The 25,611-nt window shown below is 31.0% G+C and overlaps 1 protein-coding gene across 1 annotated transcript in view; it reads right to left on the reverse strand.

Annotated features, from left to right (window-relative positions):
• LOC127737629 (CD109 antigen-like) overlaps window positions 1–25,611 on the reverse strand; it is a 53,029-nt gene that overhangs the window by 21,627 nt on the left and 5,791 nt on the right. The window contains 16 exon segments of the mRNA XM_052248484.1: window positions 1,593–1,706; window positions 2,327–2,444; window positions 3,124–3,328; window positions 7,339–7,387; window positions 8,352–8,462; window positions 9,408–9,557; window positions 10,027–10,215; window positions 10,912–10,974; window positions 12,175–12,282; window positions 13,914–14,123; window positions 16,455–16,667; window positions 17,816–17,906; window positions 18,365–18,449; window positions 20,162–20,201; window positions 21,443–21,568; window positions 25,187–25,257. Of these exon segments, the coding sequence (XP_052104444.1) occupies window positions 1,593–1,706; window positions 2,327–2,444; window positions 3,124–3,328; window positions 7,339–7,387; window positions 8,352–8,462; window positions 9,408–9,557; window positions 10,027–10,215; window positions 10,912–10,974; window positions 12,175–12,282; window positions 13,914–14,123; window positions 16,455–16,667; window positions 17,816–17,906; window positions 18,365–18,449; window positions 20,162–20,201; window positions 21,443–21,568; window positions 25,187–25,257 (1,943 nt within the window).

A 25,611-nucleotide genomic window follows, 5' to 3' on the forward strand; every position in this document is an offset into this window, starting at 1 on the left:
AACAACATTGTCGAAAATTCATAACAGGGAACTGAGAATCGTCTATTTGATCGAACATTTTAGTATTGATATTCCCCTTTGAAACAGAAAATGAAAATATAACATTTTATACACTAGGCGCGTCTGTGTCGCTTTTCGGGATTTATCTTCATTAGGAACGGTCAAAATCAAAATTATAAGTACTTAATACGTGATGAGCTATATGACCAAACGGCTAAATTCTTCCAATATTTGGTAAAAGAAGGAATGGTAACATCTATATTTTGGCAAAGTATAAGAAAATTCGATCTGAGGAAATGTTCAGAGATAATCCACATTAAATTGACCTTATTAAACTAATTAATTAAAAAAGTTGTTTATTTATGTTTGGATCTTGTAAATGGATTAATAAGAGACAAATCCTGGTAACAAATAGTAACTGAGGGAATCACATCAATTCCAATATGAGAACGACCGAGTGCGTCGACATGGAAAACGTCTCTCTTATGCCAAACAGATACCCATACAATTAAAGTACTTTTATCTTAAATGGAATGATATATTTCATTTCATATATTTATTCTTTACTTTGGTCGAATCATTTACAATGAGTAATTAATCACCCGTTTTAAATTGAGAATAAAAAGTCCAACTTATATTTAAGAATAAGAAGATTCGGTACGAGTGTCAATGAGACAACTCTCTGCTGGAGACCAGATGATTTAGAAGTTAACTATAGATCACCTTACGACCTTCAACAAAACCATTACCGCAAAGTAAGCTATTTCTAATTCCTTTTTCTATTTTTTTTATACAAAAAAGCTTCTTGAGAATTTAAGTTACACTTATAAGTCTACTTTCAACTCCTATGTAAAGCTTAGGGAAACAAATTTACAGTAGAATTGTATACTTTTACCAGGAAAAAAACAAAGTAGTTAGTGTAATAAGGGCCAATTTTTAGCAACCAATATCGTGTTCATTTTTATGATAAATATGTTTTGTGTTGGTGTATCAACATGTGAGAAAGGAAAATAAAATGATTTCTGTTGAGCTTTTCAAATAATGCGCTGATATTCACACCTCAAAAGCTTACAAAAAGATATTTTGGTGAACGTTGAGAAATATCTTATATTCAAACCTAGAACACATGGTTCAACAAACTACAGTTTTTTAAAAGAAAGGTAGGTGAATTGGTCTGTTTAATGAGTCGTTTGTCGCAAAAACCTTTTTGTTTATGTCGTTTGGCATAATTGCATCTGATAAGCTTGTCATATGCCATCAATTCTACATTCTGTATTTCAGTCAAAATCTATTATTTTCTTTTGTCTATGACGATAGTCGCGAAAGCCAATCAACCAAGTATTATCTCTGTGTTAACAGTAAACCAAATATAATCTATATAATATTATTGTCACGTAGATTGACAATTATATTCATATTATTTATCTAAAATATACTTTGTATTGAATGATTCTATTAAGGTAAACTTTTGTTTTTAAAGTTCGATTTGTTTTCATTTTTCTAATATGAGATTTAAATCTCTGTAGATGCCTTGATATTCATATAATAAATAATTTTATACTAAACAATACAAATATTTAAAATCAACCTACTTCTAAATCTTCATTCATGTAATTAAATACAGTAATCTGTAGAATTAGTATTTCTCCCCGTATTGCTGAATAAGGTAGCTCTAACCGCATAAAAAACCTTTGAAAAGTTGTGATCTATAAAGAAAGTAATATAAATGTGCAAAACTTTTTAAAAAAAGAAACACATCGACTTATTATGTGATCACAACATAATTTAAATTGTAGATTGCCTAATACTGATGTTTCATCACATGCACACTATGTGGTTTGTTAATATACAAGCATATTTACAATGTGATGACAAAGTAGTTTCATCAAGCTGGCAATGTACAGTACATTAATTTATATAAAAAAGAAAAGTAACAAAATAATATTTCATTCAAAAATTTTAATCAAAGTTAAACAGTTAAACAAGAGGCGGATGATACCAAGGGGAAAATCAAACTCATAAGTTGACCAGAGACCGACAAAATCATTGCAAAAAAATCCCGAAAAGTAAAACAACAGTCTACAAAACACTATAAAAAACTAAAGACTAATCAACACGAAACCCACCCAAAACTTGGGGTGATCTCGGGTGCTATGTTTATAAATAATGGGAATCTACTGAAGTAACAGTCCTTTAATATGTCAGGCATATATTAAATGTCTCGTCCCAAAAAAGAATTTTGTGAATAAAACTTTAAAATACTTCAACAGATAATACGTTGAAAATTAAATCCATATTCCGCTGAAATAAAATTATAATTTCTTACGTTTGCAGGTTCTGCCGCTACACCCAAGCCTGATTGAGGATTTACAACAAAAGATGTTGCTATCCACTGCGTAATTGTATCAGGAACCAGAGATTTTAGAGAGGCAACGCCATTTCGACTGGAAAAAAACCCAATATGTTACAAAAAAATATATTTATTCATGTGTTTTTTGTATTTGTAAGTAATACAGTTATCATCCAAATATCGACTGTTAAAACCAAATCTTGTTCTGAATGAAACCAATATCTAATCATTCAAATGTCTAATTTTTGGGTATGCCAAACGCATATAATCATTTATTTGTACATATGTTTTAAAGATGAATGCACTGAACTGGATAATCTATCTTTCTTTTAATTCTAACAATGTACATCATCATGTAAATTAGAAGAATAAAGTTATAAATCGCTTCATCTTTCTTATAAACTATTCTTTTGTAAGTGCCTGTCCCAAGTCAAGAGCGTTTAATTCAATGGTTGTCGTTTGTTGCTGTATATAATATTGGTTTTTCGTTTATTGTTTTTAACATTAATCAGGCCGTTAGTTTTCTCGTTTGAATTGTTTTACTTTTGTTATTTCGGGTCCTTTTTTGTTCATTGTTGAAGGTCGTACGGTAACCTTTAGTTGTTAACTCCTATGTGATTTTGTCTCTGGTGGAGAGTTGTCTAATTGGCAATTATACCACATCTTATTTCGAATATAGATTTTCACTCTACAACACCAATAACAGAATGCTGTAAATTGAGAAAAACACCTTCGATTTGAAGACCTGTTCAATTAAAGCTCCGTATACTTACTTTGTTGTGGTATTTAACCATAACCAGGTTTCTGGAAATCTGGTCCTTTTACGTGAAGGCGAGGCAAGCGATTTACTGCCATCCTTTTGAGCAGGAACAGCCCCTGTACCATCATTAGGAAACCCTACATCATTGCCACTCCCGACACCAAAATGGCCAGGTCCTAAACCATCACCAGCAGGCGAACCAAAAGCAACAGGCGGTTCTACAGTCAACAAAAACGGCAATTTTTTTTTTTTACAGAAAATAAATATATTTTATAAAGTAGTGACTACATTCTATTGTATTGAAACAATTTTTCAACCAAACAAAGGTATGGTTAATTTTAAACATAAATAATTTAACAATATGAATGAAATATAGTAAATACTACAGAACATTGCTAATCCAAAACTAAGTTAAAATTATTCTTTGATGATCATAGAGAATAGAAATGGACAAAATATTTAACATACCTTACTGAAGTATTGACATTTTGTTTACTGATGCTTACATTTGATTTTCACATTGAACATCAGTTAACTAAATTTTAAACTGCTTAGCTATTACAAATTACTTTCTGAATGTAATGGTTGTTTCATTCTCCAACCCATTTACTATTTTGACATGCAAATTCAAACTTGATCTGAGTTTAGTTGTAAAAGCATTGTGTATAAGTTTCATAACATTTGGTTGAGGCAAAATAAAGTTAGAATACGGAAACGAGAAATTCTGCATTTTTCCGTATATAAAGGGACATAACTCCAGAACGTTTACAGTGACGCCACTCAAATTCGAACTTGTCAGATCTGTGTTTTGTGGTAATTAGCATTTTGTATAAGTATCATAACATTTCATTGAGGCGAAAACTAATTTTGGAACGTACGGACGGACAAGCGTAACACTTAATACCCCTTCCTCCGCGGCGGGGGCATACAAATAAATGGGATGTTAGTAAACGGTGTGTCCGACTTTTTCTTTACCTTTCATGATTAAATAGTTAATATGCCTAAATTTTTCACTAAAAAAGTATTGAACGAAAGTAAAAAAAAAATGCAAGTAATAAATACACAACTTTAACCTTTGAAAAAAAAGTTTTTCTTTTGTAAGTCAAACACACCAACTCTGTTGTTGTGACACATTAGAAAGGTACTTCACTTGACCCATATTAGATGTCATGTTTTGGTTCTGTGAATTTGTAATGTTATTATATCAAAATGTAACCTAAATATATAAATATAATATATCAGAACTGAGACTGATGTATTCAATATGTTTGCTTTCTACGTTTTAAGGAAAAAACAGTCAAGTCAAACACGCTCGAACGTAAAAAGGTGTTCCCGATTTTCTCTTTTGATAAGATTATTGTCCATTTTTGTTGTTTTCTCCAAAAAAGTACATGAAATGCAAATCACAGTTTTAAAAAAATCAATCAGTGCGATTCGACAATTAGAAACAAAACAGTTGGAATATCACAAATTCATGACTAAAAAAAATCTAAAATTAAAGAAAGCACTTTGTGTTTTCAATTCAGATTTCGAATAAAGAAAATATATAAAACCAACTCTACAGAATAATAAATTTATATTTTGTTTACCCTATGCTGAGCCTAACCAAGTTTTACGCGGTTATTCATTCAAAATATTTTAGCATTTTGATACGGGCCCTCTATTTGTTTAGTCAGTGTAAGTATCGGTGTAGGTATGATTGTCCGTGTGGATGACTTTTCGAAAATGTCTAGTCGGTTTATTGTCAGCATACTGAGGTCAAAGGGTTTATATTAGTTTTAATCTGCAATAATGGTTTTTACTTGGATTATTCACTGCCCGGACGCTCCATTTCATTTATCATTTACGTATGAAACATGTTAAATAAACTTCCGTTTGGAAAAAAATAGGTACACAGTTTATAAAATACTTGAAAAGGAGCACGTGTCATCTTCACTGGTAAAGCGCTTTTGTATTAATTTCAACATAAACTTTGTTCTTTAGTTGAAGGTAGATAATTAAACAATTGTGGTGACGCCAGTCTATTCATGTTCGTGGTTTCTTTTATAAAAAGCACTGCTTCTTCAATCCGTCGTTGAAATAGATTCACCAAATTACATTCAATGATTTCCTCTGTGTGCTAACTTGTTTTAAGTTTGAATAGGATAATTTAATAATTTCAGTTTTATTCTGTTGATAAATAAGAATTTATTCAAAATATGTTTTCCGCCTTTTTTTTTTTTGGCAATGCAATCTCTCCCCTTGAATTTTTAAATGTGTGACATTGACGAACCCTTTCAGCAAACAGTTGGTTTAAATCAAAATGTATATTTTCTATATATCAAAACGATATAACATTTTAATGATTGCGTGCCTTCTAAAAGTTATTTTTATATATGGAACAATAACGGTATATGAGATTTAAGCATCGGTAAACTACTCTTGCCTCGAATATATGTTTATGGGTACATGCCAATTTCTATAGTCAGCAAACATTTAAATTAGCATAAATAAACTACATGTCTGTTGATAGCTTTTGAGTTTACATAAGTTGGGAGAAGAGATTTGAGGCTTTAAGAAAAAATTCCTTGTTTTTGTTTTCCATTATCTATTCGTTTTTTCTTTTATGTGCGTTATGAATATTTTTTAGGGAAAACATATTTTTCCGTTTTCATTTGTTTATTAAAAAGTAAAATAACAAAATACCGAACTCCAAGGAAAATTAAACGGAAAGTCTCTTATCAAATGGCAAAATCAAAATCTCAAACACATCAAACGAATAGAAAAGAACTGTCATATTCCTAACTGTTTCGGTTCTTGTGAATCCTTGGCTTTCAAATATTCGGCTTTGAACATTCCTGATGAAGGTCAATCCAGAAAAGCGCTTCGGTACGCATGGAATTTATAAAGTGTTGTTTTCATTTATACAGCACTGGATCCATACCGCTGCTGATGAACTATCGGTCCCAGAGGGTATCATCAGCTCAGTGGTCAGTACGTCGGTACTGACATGATTTATAACAAACCTTTCTTAAATTGTTTGTTTATAAATTCAGAAATTATTAAGAAACTAAGGTTTAAACTCTCTCAGGAAAGGTTGACCTGACATGGATTCGGCATTTAAGGCCCTTTTTGGTCATGTAGCTCTTCAACTGTTTCAGTTCCTATACATCCTTTTTTTTCAAGTGCTTCGGCTGCATGAAATTCATAAAGTATTTTTTTAAAATTTTTTATATGCTATTTTACGTATTTCGAAAGAAAATGATTAAATTCAATGTATTCATTATTTTATTACGGGTGATTTAATCTGTTTTGATACATATCTTTACAAATATATTCGTAAACAACTATGACTGTAAATCGTGATGTGGCATGAAAGATGTTTTTTCCTTGACATTCATGTCTTACCCGACACATTCTGTATGTGCCTATCCCAAGTCGGAAGCCTGTGGTTCAGTGGTTGTTAATTGTTGTCACATTTCTTTTTCGTTTGTTCTCACAGTTCTTTTTCGTTTTTTTGTCACAGCTTTTTTTTGTTTGTTGTCACAATTCTTTTTTTTTTTGTTTGTTGGCATCTTTTTTTTTCGTTTTTTGCTTTGAACATAACTCAGGCCGTTAGGTTTTCTCGTTTAAATTGATGAACGTTTTGGTATATAGGGGCTTTTTTAGCTTGCTTTGCTGTATGGGTTTCGCTAGTTGTGGAAGGCCGTACGATTAAACATGGTTACTAACATCATCTAACGTCATCGGTCTCTTGTGGTTAGTTGACTCAGTGGATTTCATACAACATGTCCTTATTCTATATTATACCTGTGATAAACGTTAACCTGGTATCTATGATGAGTTTATTTAGTATATGTTTTGACAAATTTATAATTTCTATATCCTTCCATTAAATATTGCGTTTAAGTCTATTTAGACATTACTTCAAACATGCGCATACACAGTGTGTGAACTGGTGAATTCAGGACAATTGAAAAGTATCTTTTCTGATTATAAAGGTAACAGAATCAGTAGATTGTCTACGTCGGTAACCATAGTCATTAAATGTTACTTGGAAATCACAATCGTATATAGTTTCTTTTTAAATCATCTGTTAAACTATGTTACTTGAAATATACAATCAAATACAAATTGACTTGTTTTCATTATTTATCGTGACAAAATTATCGAAGGTCGTGTTATTTTTTTGTTCTTTGTGATCATGGACTTCCCAATATAAATTTATCAACTGTTATTTACTACTTACCTTTATGTCCTATTAACAAGCAATTTGTCTTAACGTATACACCGCTATTCTATATGAAATTTGAAAAAAAGTAGTTTAACAATATTTTCAGTCTTTAGGTTTATATAAAGTACTTTTTGGATTGTTGATCGTCTTTTCGTTTTCTTTGCCATGGTTTAGTCTTTTTTTCGTCAACTTGTGGTTTTTGAATGCTGCCTTCGTATCGTTTCTATTTTTCAATTGTACCGCATACTAGTATGTTGCAATTTGCAGGAATGAAATCTATTCGATCCAGTTGAATTTAAAAAGTAAGCTCATTACTGATACAATCTTTTCATATTCTATTTTTAAAATCATATACTGAACAAGTTGCATGTGGATCTAAAGGAAAGCAAGTTGGTGAACGTTTTGTTTATGAACAGAGGAAAACTGATCTAAACAATCATAGTTAACGTACAAAAAAGAAACCTTATTCAAATTTTAGCGTTTCCGCATACATTTTATCGAGTCCATGCATCGTAAGTTGTTTATTTTAGACTTTTTATAATTTGTACGTTTTAGTATGTTATAAATTAAATATGAGAATTTGAGTCAAATCGAGGAATGCAAATTTGACAGCTATTGCCCCTTTGTCTTGTGTATTAAAAAAACGTTATTGAAAGTAGGTCACTACTTAATAATGAGACGTTGGCAATAGTGATACTGAACTAACTGCTTATGTCGGTTGTTTCCATTCTCAATTTTATCAATTTGAATAAAAAGATTTAGATATGAAGAACACGTCATGTCTCTGTAATATTCTTAATTTCAAATTATCATTGATCATACATACAACAGTTTTAAGGTTAATCATCGCTTTACATTTCCTCAGATAGAATTTTCTTTTACTTTGCCAAAATGTAGATGTTAAACATGTTTTTTTATCATAAACATAACAGAAAGTATGTGAACTGATATTTTACAATCCAAGATGGTGGTTATATCATTATTCTACCTTAATTTCAAATCAAAGGGACAGTAAACTGTTAACGTACAGAGAATACTGTTTTTGAATCAACTCCGCTATCCACGACTGATCCTATGGAATCCCATTCTCGAAGTATAGGCACTGTTGTATGTGTAAACCCTTGTAATTTTGTTAATACCTTGGTAAAAAATAAACAAATATTAAAGTTGTATATTATACAAATATATCATACTTACAAGGGGTATTTGCCAAAACTATCAGTGGAGAGGTAAACAAATTTCCAGAGCCGTTAGTCAAGGGAAATTCCCCTTGTAAGAGACATGTATTTGCTAGCAAATACCCCGGCACATGTAATTCCTTAATGACAAATACACCGACAGAGAAAAGAAAATCTAAATACATAGAAAATTGGTGAAAAATAAGGTAAAATAGTATACAAACTGCAAATGTTACAACGCTGAAAACAGTTCTTTCTTATCTTTGCGATACTCATCATTTACGTAGCAAATGAATGTTTTTCAACATTAAATCTAGATTTCGTGATATTTATGACAGTGATCCAACAGATTGCATTACAAAAAATGCAGATGAAACATTTTTGTTGTTCTTAAAACACAGTTTATGTAAAAATCTATGTGTACAATCCAAAAACATTGATAACTACAGACGTATGGTGTTAATGGCAGACCATTGATAGTCTGTTTTTATTTATAATTTAATTTAATTGAGAAACTCTATGGCTCCACATATCATATGGTCTGTAATTGGAGTCAATACGTTTGGTTGCTGTTTTATTGATTTTTACCTAAAATCTATCGTCAAAATTCGGAGTACAAGAGAACATTCTTGAAATGATTCGGCACACAGGGTTGGAGTATGAGGAATAATTTAAGGGGTTAGTCTGCAGGATAATGTATATTCAATAATTATCTCTATAACGTGTTAATCAAATATGTGTGCAATTTGTTGAATTATTGATTGATTTAGTTAGTTAGACACACTTTACAATAACAATTAGATATCAGCAGTTGAATTTATTACAACGTATGCTCGACGCTATGAGAATAAATGGCTACTATAGTGGTATATTGTGTTTTCGTGATATTAAGATAATTTCACTAACATTGTTTGCTGTTACATCATTTGCATTTCCAAGTAACAATACACTTTTATCGACAGCTAAGATATTGACCAGTGACCCTGGGTCAGCCTTGACTACTAGGTTAACTGTCTGTCCTGGTTCAACAAGTTTCTGGTCAAATTTCATAGTCACCTGCATAGATAATTTAAATATAAAAGTTGTTGTTATAAAATTCGTTCGTTAACCTCTAAATGTCTTTTAAAATGTTGAATTATATTGGATAGTTTTGATGGAAAGATCATATTCAAATTTGTATTGAATTATATCAAATAATCATCTAATGGATAGTACTCGTACATATTAAAGGTGCTTCAAAAGTTACGCATCTACTGCTCTTAATGTGTCAAAAAGCATTGGTGTGTGCATATTGACCTGATCTTTCCATAATTGGAGTTTCAGAGATTCGTTTGATATTGTTTTAAATCTTAATAAACTATTCAAAATGAATTAACGTGATCTGAACATCGGTAAACTACGTTTCCCTTTCTGATGCCTATAAAATAAATCATTATGTGTATAATAGTAGACTTATCATTTAACCCTAAACATTTAAAACAAAATAGTTGTACTGTTATTCTGACCCTCATTAACAAATCATTACTTTATTCCTGAAGATTTCTTTGATTGAAAGTATTATTGCATCAGCAACAATCTCTCCATATCGTCTCACATAGTAAACGAGTATTTTAAATGATGGAGTCATTTCATGAGTAACAAGAATAGTTTGTTTCCTTGATAACCGGTGCATTGTAAATATTCCTTGTTGTACAAGTGTTCCTTTGGAATATATCTACAATAAAAATTTCATATAAATTTACGTATAAAAATAATTCAAAGAAAATTTAACTTAGAAAAAAATGAAATAACATTGAAACGGTACCTTCATTCTAACTAAAGGACTCTTCGTTTTTCGTAGCATTAAATACAATGTCTTCTTATGCATTATAGAAAACCGGTGAATAAAAGTTCACCTCAAAATAATTTTGATTCCCAATGGCACAGATATAATTTTTGTGATTGCGTAATACCTTAAAATGTTATTATGCTTGAAGAACAGAGGCATTATGGAAATAAGGTGTGTTTTAAGTTTGGGTTTGGATAAACAAAATTATACAAATGCCATTAGACACAAAAACCTATTTGCTTGTTTAATTGAAATATAGCTATACATAGATCTAGGGTGGATATAAAGAGCGGACGGACGAACAATTAAACAAACAGACAATGGACTAATGATCCTTTGTATTTCCTCTTCAGTTAACGGTGGCATAATAAACATACAGTGTTTAAAAAATATGTTTACTTCAATTTACCTATTTTGAGGTAAAACTATTCGCCACTAATTGTGTATTGTAATTTGGTGCCAAGTTTAGCTAACCAAAATTAATGATTCTGTCTTTTACATCTAGTGGCAGGTTCACCTTAGAATAGTTGGATTGATAAATGAGTCTATCTTCTTCACTTTCATTTATATTATAATGCATACCTTGTAGTAACATGAACGTATTTTCTCTGTAACTTGAACTATAAGCTGTAGTTTTCTTCCAGGCTACGATTAACGAAAACAGGTTTTACTGCTAGTAGTCTGTTGTTATTTATGTATTATTGTCATTTTGTTTATTTTCTTTGGTTACATCTTCTGACATCAGACTCGGACTTCTCTGGAACTGAATTTTAATGTGCGTATTGTTATGCGTTTACTTTTCTACATTGGCTAGAGGTATAGGGGGAGGGTTGAGATCTCATAAACATGTTTAACCCCGCCGCATTTTTGCGCCTGTCCCAAGTCAGGAGCCTCTAGCCTTTGTTAGTCTTGTATTATTTTTAATTTTAGTTTCTTGTGTACAATTTGGAGTTTAGTATGGCGTTCATTATCACTGAACTAGTATATATATTTGTTTAGGGGCCAGCTGAAGGACGCCTCCGGGTGCGGGAATTTCTCGCTAGATTGAAGACCTGTTGGTGACCTTCTGCTGTTGTCTGTTCTATGGTCGGGTTGTTGTCTCTTTGACACATTCCCCATTTCCATTCTCAATTTTATTTAAAATGTTTTATCAGTCTTGTCAGTGAATAACACGGTCTTAATTTTACACGCTTGTAATAACTAAAGCATGGTAGAGGGTTGCCTTATTGGCAATCAAATCACATCCTCTTATTTTTATAAAAAATACTCAGGTATGTTCTTTCACAATTTCAACAGGTCAGCAGGGTATTGTAAATGTCCTTGGTCACATGCATATTAATAAATTTATAATCATTATAACGAGTGCCAACGTTTCGATGACTTATTTTCCCGAAAAATAAATCTATTCATCGATTAAGATCTTCCACCTGCTGCTTAGTTCAAGAAATACATCATTTAACGGGTATTCCTTGAGATAATTTTGGCCTCCAAATGTTTTCCGATGTCTTTGTTTATATTCATAAACTCCACATTTACCTACATTCTCAGTACATATGTACTAAAATTATTTTATTTCGTGTGAATGTCCCATGTCACAACGTTGTTTGTTAAAAATCTTAAACCATGTCTTAATATTTTTGTTTTTTGGAGAATTTGGACAACTGAGAGCTTGGTATAATGTTAACATTTAACTATCATTGCTGTCTTTCTTTTACACACTTGACATATTTTTGGTTACTTTTGTAGTTAGGTTACTGTTTATTTGACGTTAATGTATACCTTACATGTAGTCAAATATTTACAAAATATCAAGTTTATTTTAAAATCAATATAAACAGAACTAACCTGCACAAATGACCGTCCTCTCCTTTTTCTAACCTGAATATAGTTATTGCTTGGTGAAGTAGCTTTCCGAATATACTTAGAACTCAGATATCGCCCTTTGTATACAACCTAAAATGTATAAATCTATTTGATTACGTAAAACAAGTATGTATACATAATGTTACACCTTCTTTTGATGTTCAGCTACTTGATTGACAGTTTATAGTTTAAAATTGTCCAATGTTATATTTGTACAATGAATAAACCCTTTCTGTAAACTATTATATTCCCTATTGCATCCTCTCTTTGAATAATTTAGTTATTCAGATTGTATCCTCTCTTTGAATAATTCAGTTGTTCAGATTGTATCCTCTCTTTGAATAATTCAGTTGTTCAGATTGTTGTTCCACGTCCAGAAAATCAACAAACAAAGTGCTTGCAGCACCTGGAGAGCAAAAACAGAGAGTACGAAAAGAAAATCACGTATCGGTAACACTGCCATATCGCTGTGGTTGAAACCGTTCTTCCTTATTATATATATATATATTAGAAAATTAATAAAAGATAATAACGGTTTCAATTCATCACTTTTACTAGCGCTTTCACTTCTTTCACAGATCTTCAGGTAATGTGACTTGTATACATAGGTATTATAAAACAATTGACTGACGTTAACAATAGTATGACGTTAACAAATACAAGGGAGACTACTAATGTCATTTTAAAGTTTGAGTAAAGTCTTTAAAATATTATTTAATTAAAAATTAAAATTTTATTGATCATTCAATTCCGGGTTGAGTATGTTTATGAATAATTCTTCTTTCTTCCTCCGGAGAAAATCATTTTGAAGATTGACCATATACAATGGAAAAATTTTAAATGGTCCATTAGAACAACGATGGAAATGGTCGTTAGCCCGGATGATTGTTAAATCTTCATGGTTGGTTTGCTGCCTATGAACAGTCATTCATTCTAGTCCGCAGTTCTTTTTTTTTTTGTCTCTCCAATAAAGAATTCCTCACAATTTGAACATGATATGAGAGAATAAATGACGTTTGAACTTTTGCAAGACATGTTTTGTTTAACGGTGAAAAGCTTTCCATTTTTAAAATAAATTGAACTTTCTTCTATTATATCTGGATATGTCATACATCGTTTATCCGTACATTTTCTAACAATAGGCAAAGTTTCATTAAAATGAAATTTTGAAGATGTTAAATATCGTTTTAGACTTTTTGACTGTCTTTTACTGTTGATAATCTTCTTTTTTTGTAAGATTTTGTCCATTTTTTTCACTTTATATATATACTTTCATTCTATACATGTATACATGTATGTTGTTCTTAATGGTTTTTCAATTTGTTAAATATATGTTAATAATAAAAAGTAAATTAACAAAAATACCGAACTCCAAGGAAAATTCAAATCGGAAAGTCCATATCAAATGGCAAAATCAAAAGCTCAAACACATCAAACGAAAAGAAAACAACTGTAATATTCCTGACTTGGTACAGGCATTTCCTGATGTAGAAAATGGTGGATTAAACCTGGTTTTATAGCTAGATAAACCTCTCACTTGTATGACAGTCGCATAAAATTCCATTATATTGAAAACAATGTGTGAAAAAAACAAACAGACATAATAGGTAAAAAATGTCAAAAATAGGGGTACAGCAGTCAACATTTAAACATAAAACGTTTATATGAACACTGGATATTTCCTTTGATTGCAGTAATTTCCAAAACAATAAAGCACTCACATAAATTGTACCAGAATCTGCATGTTGAGGAAACGAAACTTGTTGTATAACAACTCCAGACTTGTCAACAGCAACTGATTTTGTGAAGAACAGTTTGGTCTTTGTAGTTATACTTTCTTTGACCTTGACGGTATATTCGTAGGTTATGATTATTTTGGCAGTACCCGTTGGTGATTCGATGCTACTACCGTCTGATTTTTCTATCCTCATCTAAAGTCACACAGCAGTAAAAATTAGTTTTAAAGTTTACAAAAGTTAGCAAAACAATGTTAATATAGTTTTGTGATTTTGTAGCGTTAGATTGCTTTCTCATTGACATTTATCAAACATATCCATTTTTCCGTATTCTCTTCAATTTATTTCTCTTATATATCTTCGACAAAAAAATATAGATTATCAATAGTTTTTCGAACGAGAGGGTGTTTCTTAGCTACTATCTCTGAAATACTTGAAACTGCTTTGAGACGTTGTAGCCAAGAAACATCCTCGAGTTGAAAGACCATTTATAATCAGTTTATTTCTGTTTTCATATGCACGCTCATGTTGTCATAAATTATTTTTGAGAAAATTGCGATGATATGTTATATAACTTTTCAGAAAGAAAATAAAGATGCGCTGCTAACTACTCACAACAGATGTATTTCCGGATCTTTCCTACCGGGTAACCGGATAAGAAGTTTTCCTGATAATGTTATTTGAAGATGATATATAAATTTTCCATCTTTCTACTCGCTATGATAATTATAATCAATATCAAAATAGCGGATCCACCAAAAGTTGAGTAAAATCTCTTTCAAGATACTAACTTCAATTTTATAAGATATCAAATCCGGGTTTAAAAATGAAAACATCACTTTATAAGTTTCATGCGTCAGAAGTCTCTTAACCTTCTTCAGGAACGTTCAAAACGAAATATGTGAAAGCCAAGAATGTACAAAAACTGAAAAAGTTAGAGAGCTATATAACCAAAATGGACCTAAGTAAATAGCCAAATCCATCTAAGGTAAAATTTCGGTGGGAGTTGAAACCTTAGATTCTTTATAATTTCAAAATTTACAAAGGGACAATTTTAGAAAGGTTGGTTATAAATCATGTCAGTACCGAAGTATTGACTACTGATCTGATGATACCCTCAGTGACTGATAGTCAACCAGCAGCGGTATCGATCCAGTGCTGTAAAACATGAAACAACACTTTATAAATTTTAAATTGATATAGTACTCTTGAATGGTTCGAATCAGATAGTGGAAAATTCAAAGATCACTAAGAAGAACGTCATCAAAACTTAGATGATGTTTCGAAATATTTGTTTCAAAGATGACTATATGGCCAGTTTTAATATAGTGGGGTAAATGTACATGTTGCTCTATCTTTGAATAGACTATCTGTTTCATAGAAGACCATTAATATTTTAAATGTGGTTGGGTTCCTGCTGCTCTATCTTTCGTTTTCTGTTCGATGTTGTGTTTTTGTTGCTTGTCTTTTCGTCGGTTTTCCTATTTTTGCTGTTATTTTGTTGACTTGTTTTCACAAGACAATCAGCTTTGAAAGAAAATATGCTGTGTGTCTCTTTTCACTTTTCCGTATCGTAAAGGATAAAAGGAATATCGGTAGATGTCCTTTCACCGCAAATTTACAGTTTGTTAATCGCTGAGTGCAACTGACCCGTTGAACTTGAAACAAGAAATAACACATACACAGATGTGTCTGCTTTATATCTTACTTTTCATCTTGAAAATGGATATTGATGATCGATTAAGAACTCAAGCTTAAATCCAAGGAAATGACTCTCATAGTTCCATAACGAACCTTTTATTCTTATCAAGCAACATTTAAACAGTATCTGCTTAATAAATTGTACATATTGTCCCACATGATACCATATTCCAGTGTGCGTCCTATATAGATTTCCTAACAAAGGGGCGAAATGGAAACTACTGAATCGTAAAATTTAAATGGTTAAGTTGAAGTTTTCGAAAAATGTTAATGACGCCTTCAAAACTTGAATGACAGTTACAAATTATCTGTTTCATAGATGGCCATGATCAGACTTAATTTGCTGTAGCCTCAGTATTGTCTTTTTTTTTTTAGTAAAAATTGTTTTATGAAAATATGCAACTTATACACGGATTTTTATAGGACATTATGAACACGCAGTGCCACTTATGGCGTAAGTACTGCTTACCCTAACAGAAAATCTTAAACACTTTGGAAAATCATACAACACGTCTGACTCACTGATTTGTTGTGAACTTTAATAGGGTTGAAGAAGTAAATTTAGAAAGTTAATTAAAATGATATCTACGATCATTTGAGCATATTTTTTTTTTCAAAGATCTGAACTACAACTATGTTATTTGTTACATTTTTTAATTATTTTGAATTTCAGTTTTCTGTCCCAACATTTCGCTTCCGATCATACATGACACTTTTCTTACAACAAATAACATGATAAATTTAAAAGCATAAGCGTGCTTAATCTTAAAAAATATAGGTTCATGTGATATTTAGTCGTTAAAATAAAGAACGCTCTTTACTTACCATAATTGTATATTTAAGGCCAGGTTTGAATGTAGATGCCATACTCTGTGAAAACACTACTTTCGTCTTTTGGGTATATAGTTTGAAACTTGTTGTAGCATTGGCTTCCTTTCCAGTCACCGTTTCGTTGACTTTTACAAAGAGTCTGTAGTCAGTTCCAAACGATGGGTAAAGAAACCACATCGGAATCTTGATATCAACCTTTCCATCTATCTGTGAAAAATAAACTTATAGCATATACGTTATACTTATGGGGACTTATATCTTAATACAAAATAGAAAGATACCTCTTTTATATCACCACTTGAAAACGAGTACCTTACAATAAACCATTTAGTTTAGGCAGGTCTTTCTGAGAGATAGTACAATATGTTATTAGCTAATTTTGGTGTGCATAATTTGTGGCTGTGAAAATATAGAAAAGAACAATGGTACGAATAGGGTATATCAGGACATGTCAGGAAATGTTTATTTACTTTAATAATCTTGCTACTTAAGTTTCCTGGCAGCACAATGCAATATTTGTTTTGCCTTTTAATTACCTGCTACACTATAATTAATTAAAAATATCAGGAAACAGCGTCTTTTTTTGACAAACTATGTTTCAAGATACCAATATTTCTTATTTGTCATATGTTTGTTTTCATCCAAGAAATAAATCAGTTGTGTGACATTTCACAATGATAGTGTCTGTTGGATTAACCTCTTTTCATTGTGCTTGATTTTCATATGATGAAGACATAATCTTTCAATCAGTTTAATTGAGGTCTGGAGCTGACATGTCAGTAACTGCTAGTAGTCCTTTGTTAATTTATGTATCATTGTCATATTGCTTAGTTTCTTCTGTTTCCTTTTACATCGGACTCGGACTTCTTTTAAACTGAGTTTTACTTTGCGTATTGCTGTGTGTTTGTTTATTCTACATTGGCTAGAGATATAGGGGGAGGGTTGAGATCTCACAAAACATGCTTTACCCCGACGCATTTTTGCGCCTGTCCCAAGTCACGAGCCTCTTGCCTTTGTTAGTCTTGTATGATTTTTTTTTTTAATTTTGGTTCATTTATATATTTCGGAGTTTAGTGTGACGTCCATTTTTACTGAACTAGTACACATTTTTGTTTAGGGGCCAGCTGAAGACCGCCTCCGGGTGCGGGATTTTCTCGCTATGTTGAAAACCCATTGGTGGCCTTGGGCTGTTTTCTGCACTTTAGTCGGGTTGTTGTCTCTTTGACACATTCCCCGTTTCCATTCTCAATTCTACCCCATATTTTCACTATTATCCCATGAAAGTCACTAAGTTACTTATTATAACCTATTTTGTAGTATAACATCAACTGAACTGAATGTCTACAAAATAGTACCTTTTCATACTTTACAAATACACTATCACTACTCTCAGTACGAGTTATGTTTATTAATGCGTATCCTTCTACTGGCTTTCCAAATGTATATCTGCAGATAAAAGATTTCAAATATATGTCAAAACTTATAATCACCATTCATGTTCATACTATGTCATCATTCGACATACAAATAAATTTACAACTTGTTTGAACCCCCTAAAAAACAAAAAAACAAACAAAAAAAGAACACACAAAAGAACAACAACTAATTTAATTATCAACACAAAGCGAATAAGGACAACCATAGAGAAATTGTATACAGATCATAAATTTTACAACAACATTGCACATCAACTGTTACTTTTTCATTGATCTGCCAATAATACAAAAAGGTTCAAGTACAGTCGTATTCATTTATGACACAGTAACCCAACGACACAAAACAGTAAAAGATATCTTGTCTAAAGTCAAAATTTTAGAGACAAGTATATATACTATTTGTCAAGCTCTATATGGCCTCGAGTTTAGTAAAGTGTTAGTATTCGAAATTTTTTAAATAGTACTTACACTGCAGATACTCTAACAGTAACAAAGTCACCTTGCACAAAATTAAATCCAGGTACCGAAACTTGAACGTCGAATTTTGGCAACACTAAAATATTTCATAATATTTATTTTATCTTTACATGGAATAAAAATCAATAATAATAGTAATAATATATATCATATATATATATATATATTAGCAACATGTTTTATTCCAATACAATCAAAATGTCCATCTTTTCAACATGTTCAAAAAGGAATTCAATAAAACATATGACACCTACATCTCTGGAATATAAGAATTATGGTCATGAAACATCCGGAACCTAATTAAATAATTAATCTGTATATGAAAAAGAATACATTACTTTACGTATGACATAATTTGATTTATTTTGTTTTTAAAAGTCCATCTAGTTCATTTTGTTAAAAATAATACTTATTATTATTTTCTAAAACCATATCAATTGTTAACCATCTTTAATATTTAAAACGATCGGTTCATGTTAAAAATAAATCATTAATGCCTATAAAAACTTTTTGGTCTCGTCTGCTGTTGTTGCTGATAGTATAAAAGTGTAGTGTTGACTGTCATATTGTAATTCCAATTCTATGTTAATCCTTGTCCGGATTTGGCTATATGTTTAGTCTTTCTTTTGTTTTTTTATCTCTTCAAAGTTTATATAAAGTTCTGGAATTTCAAATACTGTTGCCTCGAGCTTCACTGAAAATACACTATTTTCAAAATGTGCTTCTCGTGCAGCATAATTGGTACCGTTAATGTTATAACTACTGGATCGATAACTCTACTGGTGGACTTTTAATCCTCGAAGTTATGACAAGCTCAGCAGCAGCAAGTACTTCTCTACTGACATGAAGATACGGATATTGTTTCATTGAAATTAGATGTTATAAAATTTTCGAAATGATTTTTAATTAAGGAATGACTCTTCCTCGTGCACTAATATGATTCCTTATCTGGATTTTGACTGTACGTTTGTTTAATTTTTAGTTCCTTTAGGTCTTTAATGTTGATACATTTGTATAAGGTTTTGTGCTTTTAATGTTTTGGCCTGTTGAATCACTGAAGAGACATTCATGCATTTATCAGTAAAATACGGAAAAAGAAAAAAAATTCAATTGTTTTCTCAACATGGTATCTCTTGATCAATGACCTGGAATATTTGTCGAAGTTTCATAAATTCCATGATAGTTTGACAAGAATTTTGATGTTTAAACTTCAACCCCAGACTTCGTTTAAATATAAACTACAAAGAAATCTAAGTCAATCTATCAGTAAAATACAGACAAATTTGAAAAATAGCTCCATTTGCTATATCTTTATCATAAAAAAATTTCTGACCAAAGTTTGTAAAATTCAATGAATTGGACAAAGTTATTAATATCAAACCAGAAACTGATCCTTTGGGTAAATGAAAAGATAATGCCGATGTCGTCCACGAAACTGACGGAATACAGGATCGTTATGTCACAGCTTACCTACTTTCGTCGAAGGAGAAAAAAAATTTCAGTGTTCGAACCATTAAAGTGCACACTGGTATCTCTAATTTTACCAAAGTTTGAAAATCTTCTAAATCACCCAAAATTGAAATAAAAATTCGAAGCAAATTGACCCTTACTTTTTTTTGTATACTTATTGTTCATTTGTTTTCATATTTTCATTTTCTGTTTAATATCATTAACGGTACCATTTTGTTCTGCTCCAGATGCGCATTTCGACAAAAAAAGTGTCTCTTTAGTGATGCTCGAGATAAAAGTATTTGAAAATCCAAAACTTCTTGAAGTATAAGCAATTACCGTATTCTTTCACTTCGATGTATTCTTTTTCCGTTTGTCCCTGTAATATATAAATGTTTATTTTTAGGATAAAATAAGAAATAAAATTCACCGAGGACTGACAATATTTTGTTTTTTTAAAACACAATTTGTGAAAAAAGAGAACGGGCTTAATTGTCCTGGTACTGTACATTTTGTTTTGTATTTAAAATTTTCTTTTGTAATATCGTAAAATTCTGGGATTTGGTTGTTTCTCTAGAAAAACTGTGCCAAACCAAAAATATTAGAATCCCGCTTTTAAGTATTTTGTGAATAGGAAGTTAAAGAGCAATGGATATGCAAATGAATCGCACAATCTAACAAGTTCACATGAACTCGTATGACAAATTTCAGGACGCTCTTATTTGTAAAAAAGATTCGTTTAAATTATTTGTCAGACAATGTTCGGTTAATAGGAAGTTGATGAAAAATGAATCTGAACACGCATCACATGATGTAGCATATTCACATGAAGCCTGATAACATATTGCAGACAGCCCTTTTTTTGTAAATCTCAAGAAAAATTTGAAAAGCATTTCATACATTGCCGTTATGTGTTAGAAAATATCAGTATTCGGTAAACAGGAAAGTGAGGAGCGATAAATTAAAGCATGTTTAAATAAAACCTGATACCGAATTTCAGAAAGGTCTGGTTAGTAATTTGTGACAAAAGCGAAGAAAATTTCATAGGACGGACGGCCATACAGTCAGACAGACAGAGAGAATCGGAGTTATACAAATTAATTCCAAATCAAAGTCGCTAATAGAGTGTTACACCCTTACAAAACTTCTAAATGTCTGAAATAGAGGCTTCAAAAAATGACATTTACAAATTTTCTTCTTTTCAACGGCAAATTGAATTCTTTCACTGTAATAAAGAAGATATAAAAGCAAGTTTGATATCCAGCAATTCGATGTTATAATGAATTATGTATTTGACGTATATCATACAAACTTTTGGTCTTTTTTCTGCCGTGAAAAAACCTTTGAGTAAGCATATGGTACTTGAATGTCAAACATTAAGAGGGTAAACAATGTTGAACCCTCAGTTATTTATGATTGCCGAATTATGAACATCATAAATTGGTAGGTCACTTTATGCAGGGTTGGTTATTTAACACTCCAATTCGGGCCCCGAGAAAGCTTAACAGTTTTATACTAATTGTGACAATAAAAATTCAATTTCATTGATGAATTTACACAAAATTCATAATTAAAAAGACATATTTAGACTGTTGTTTGAACATCTCTCAAGTTACAAACCAGCTGGTTCATTTCTATAGTCCATCTACCATGATGTGTTTCCGGTGATAATTGTAAGAAACCAGATACAACGCCATATTCTTCTTGTAATTTCAAATATTGCTTGACTCTATTATTTAGAGGATCCTACAATAATTGTCATAAAAATGAGTATTACTTAACCCTGTGATAGTTGAAACATAAAATAAGTACACAAATGTATATGAACACATGTACCATTAAGATATGGTCTAAAATTTATAATTACAATAATAAAAAAAGTTTGTACACCCGCTTTTTGTATATGTATGCTTCGTGTATCAATGTGAACAAGAAATATGGAGAAAACTCTTTTTAAAACTTATTGCGAAAATATTCATAAATCACCCCAAGTATTTATTAAGCAAGTCATACATCAAGCGTTTTTCATGTTTGCAGCATCGGAAACAAAAACGTATACACTGTTTTGAGGAACGACTTTATTGAAAAATGAACAGCAAAAATGTCGTTTTATTTTAACAAGCATTTCACAGTTTTGAAATGTATACGGAGGGTTTCAAAGTTACTGGTACTTCTTGTATTTTTTTCAATTTTATCGTTAGCTGTACCTGAGAATCTTTGTTAACGCTACCAAGAGAGGTTTGTCTATCTTTTAAATATTGAATATGCAATTGCCGAGAAATGGGAAATATCGTATTGCATGAGATTCTGTGGTGGAGACTGTCTCTCTAATGCTATTTGGACGATATGTAGACAAAATGTTTCTCTGATCTGCAAAAATATGTGTTTCTTTAAAGGTGACGTCATCAGGCATGGTCGCCTTTTTTAACGTCACATCATCGTTTCATCAAACGAAAGGAAAACAACTGTCATATTCCTGATGTGGTACAGACATTTCCTTATTTTGAAAATGGTGGATTAAGCCTGGTGTTATTGCTCGCTAAACCTCTCACTTGTATGACAGTCGCATAGAATTACATTATATTGACAAAAATGTGTGAACAAAACAAACAGACATAGTAGGTAAAAATGTCAAAAATTGGGGTACACAAATGAATTTTTCAAGTTTTTCTGGATAGATATAGGAAAATTTGTATTTCGCTCTATAATTAATTGTTACGAAAAGGGTGAATTATCTATTACTCAAAGACAAGGTATTATAACCTGTATACCAAAGGGAGATAAACCAAGACAGTTCATGAAAAACTGGCGACCAATAAGTTTACTAAATACCATATATAAATTAACGTCAAGCTGCATAGCAGAGCGTATAAAATTAGTTCTACCTCAAATTAAACAGTGATCAGACCGGTTTCATTCCTTGTAGGTTTATAGGGGAAAATACTCGTCTTGTTTATGATATTTTATTTCATACAGAACTTAATGATTAACCAGGACTGCTCCTTCTCATAGATTTTGAAAAAGCTTTTGACTCTGTATCATGGAATTTCATTGAAAACGTTTTAGACTTTTTCAATTATGGCCACTCTATAAAACACTGGATAAGGACCTTTTACATAAATATATAAGTTCTGTAGTTTCTCAAAATTGTTTTTATCTGAATTCTGAGGTTGTCGACAAGGGGATCCTTTATCACCTTATATCTTTCTTTTATGTGCAGAAATACTTGGAATATTAATTAGAAAAAATAAAGAAATAAAGGGAATTAAAATAGATGATACCGAATATTTGATCTCTCAATATGCAGATGACACGTCAATTATTCTTGACGGTACACCAGAATCTCTGGATGCATCTCTCCGCCTATTACATAAATATGCTGAAATGTCTGGTCTCCATATGAACTTGGACAAGACAAAGGTGGTGTGGATAGGGATGAAAAAATATAGTCAAGACACCATGTGTGTAAACTGGGGATTGGAATGGGGTTCCAGTAGGTTTACACTACTAGGAATAAATGTTTCGGTCAATTTGCAGGAACTGGAATCTTTGAACTATTATCCTAAAATAAAAGAAATTGAAAATATAATTAATATTTGGTCTAAACAAACACTTACTCTAGTGGGAAAGATAACAATTATCAAGACACTAATTATTTCAAAATTAAATCATCTGTTTTTAACACTAGAAGCACCATGCTATACTACTATTAAACAACTTATTCGTACAATATATTCATTTATTTGGGAAAACAAGCCTGACAAGATTAAAAGAGAAATATTATGTCTGGATCATAAATTTGGGGAGCTGAAAATGCTAGATATTGAAGAATATATTAAAGGGTTAAAACTAACGTGGGTCCGACGGTTGTTAAAAAACAATACAAAACTCAAAAAGCTAGTAGAAAGCACAGAAAATATTAATATTGAAAACCTAGTATTTCTAGGTCCATCAAACAGATGTAAAAACCCCTTTTGGAAAGAGGTTTTTAAAGCATGGACAGAAATGCAAAATAAACTTACACCAAAAAATGAAGAAGAATTTTTAACAGACTCACTTTGGAATAGTGAAAATATTAAAATAGGAAACACATCTGTTTTCTATAAATACTGGGCTGATAATGATATTTTGTTGATAAATGATCTGGTAGATAATGAGGGTAAATTAATGTCTTTTGAGCAATGCAAAAATATTTATGAAATTAAATCTAACTTTCTAGTTTATAATGGGGTTATATCAGCAATTAAATTATATCAAAATTCTCTCAAACATAATATCTCTATAGACAGTCTTTATGAAATTCATGGACCAATTCTTCCATATAATATAAGAACATTTTTTTTATCAAATAAAGGGTCAAAAGATATTTATAATGTTTTATTAGAAAAAAATAGTACAAGGCTTAACTGTGAAGATAAATGGTCTCTAAGATTAAATAAAAAATTGGATTGGAAAAAAGTGCATAATATGTCTTTTTACACCACAAAAAGCTCTAAACTTCATTGGTTCCAATACAGAAAAGTACACAGAATCATAGGCACAAATGAATTTTTATTCAAAATTAAGATAAAACAAACAGATAAATGTACTTTCTGTAATGAAGCTATTGAAGATATTGAGCACCTATTTTGGACATGCTATAAAATTTCAGATTTATGGATTAAACTTAGTGATTGGATTTATAATTAAACACAAATAATAATTCCATTTATATTATTTTATTTGGAAATTTAGGAAACAAAGGAAACAATGAGATAAAAAACTTAATATTACTCCTTACAAAATTCTATATTTATAGAACAAAACTCTGTGAAAATCAGGTAAATCTTACAGGACTAAAAAATTACCTCAAAGAATCTCTTACACTAGAAAGGAATATATTTTTTAAAAGTAACCCTTTTCATATGGCCAATATCTGCTGGGACCCCTGGCTTCCAATATTAGAAGAATAATTTTTTATTATAAAATACAAAATGTATTAGGTACTTTGTGTACCTGAATTACTTCACTTACATTTCTTTACCTTATCCACATCACCATCCATGTTATGATTTAATACTGTTATATGTTGGTTTATATGTATGCTTGATGTTTTGTCTATGTTTATAACTACATTTATGTTCCTCTTAGTTATTGCCTGTACGAAAATAATTGAAAAAAAGTCTTTTTGCGAGCTGTAATGAATGCTGTAAGTAAGACATACATTTTTGTTTTTTGTTTTTGCTTTTTCCAAAATTCCAAATTTCTGTGATTTTTATTTATTTATTTATTTATGTCTAGCGCTATCATCCATCTACGGGGACTAGTTAGTCATTAAATTAACATAATGCTTTCAATTTTTTATAGATCGAAGTGTTTACTTACGAATATAATCACATCAATGGGAGCTTTAATGACATCAAGTGACGGTTTTATTCCAAACGCTCTGAACTGTACTGAAATATAGAATGTCTAATTCTTGCAATTTGCTACGAAAATGGTTGCAGTTGACATTTGGTTTAGTTGAAATATTTTAACTATCAGTATTTGCAATATTTCAATTGCAAATTATACGCACTTCTTCCTAGATTGAACATAACCTTAAAGACAATGACGAAATGACTATGTTGCCAATCTCCTGCAGACAAATTCTCCACCAATGTGTTGGTTTCTTCGCTTATCTTATCTTTATATGAATTGAGAACGAAACCCAAAACCAAAAAGATTTGAAAACAACTGCATCATGAGTACATATTGATACACACCTTGTGATTTATCTAAATGAAATAAAGGCCCATAAATCTTCAATT

Source organism: Mytilus californianus, unplaced genomic scaffold (genome assembly GCF_021869535.1).
Source record: "Mytilus californianus isolate M0D057914Y unplaced genomic scaffold, xbMytCali1.0.p SCAF_4, whole genome shotgun sequence".
Classification (NCBI taxonomy): Eukaryota; Metazoa; Mollusca; class Bivalvia; order Mytilida; family Mytilidae; genus Mytilus; species Mytilus californianus.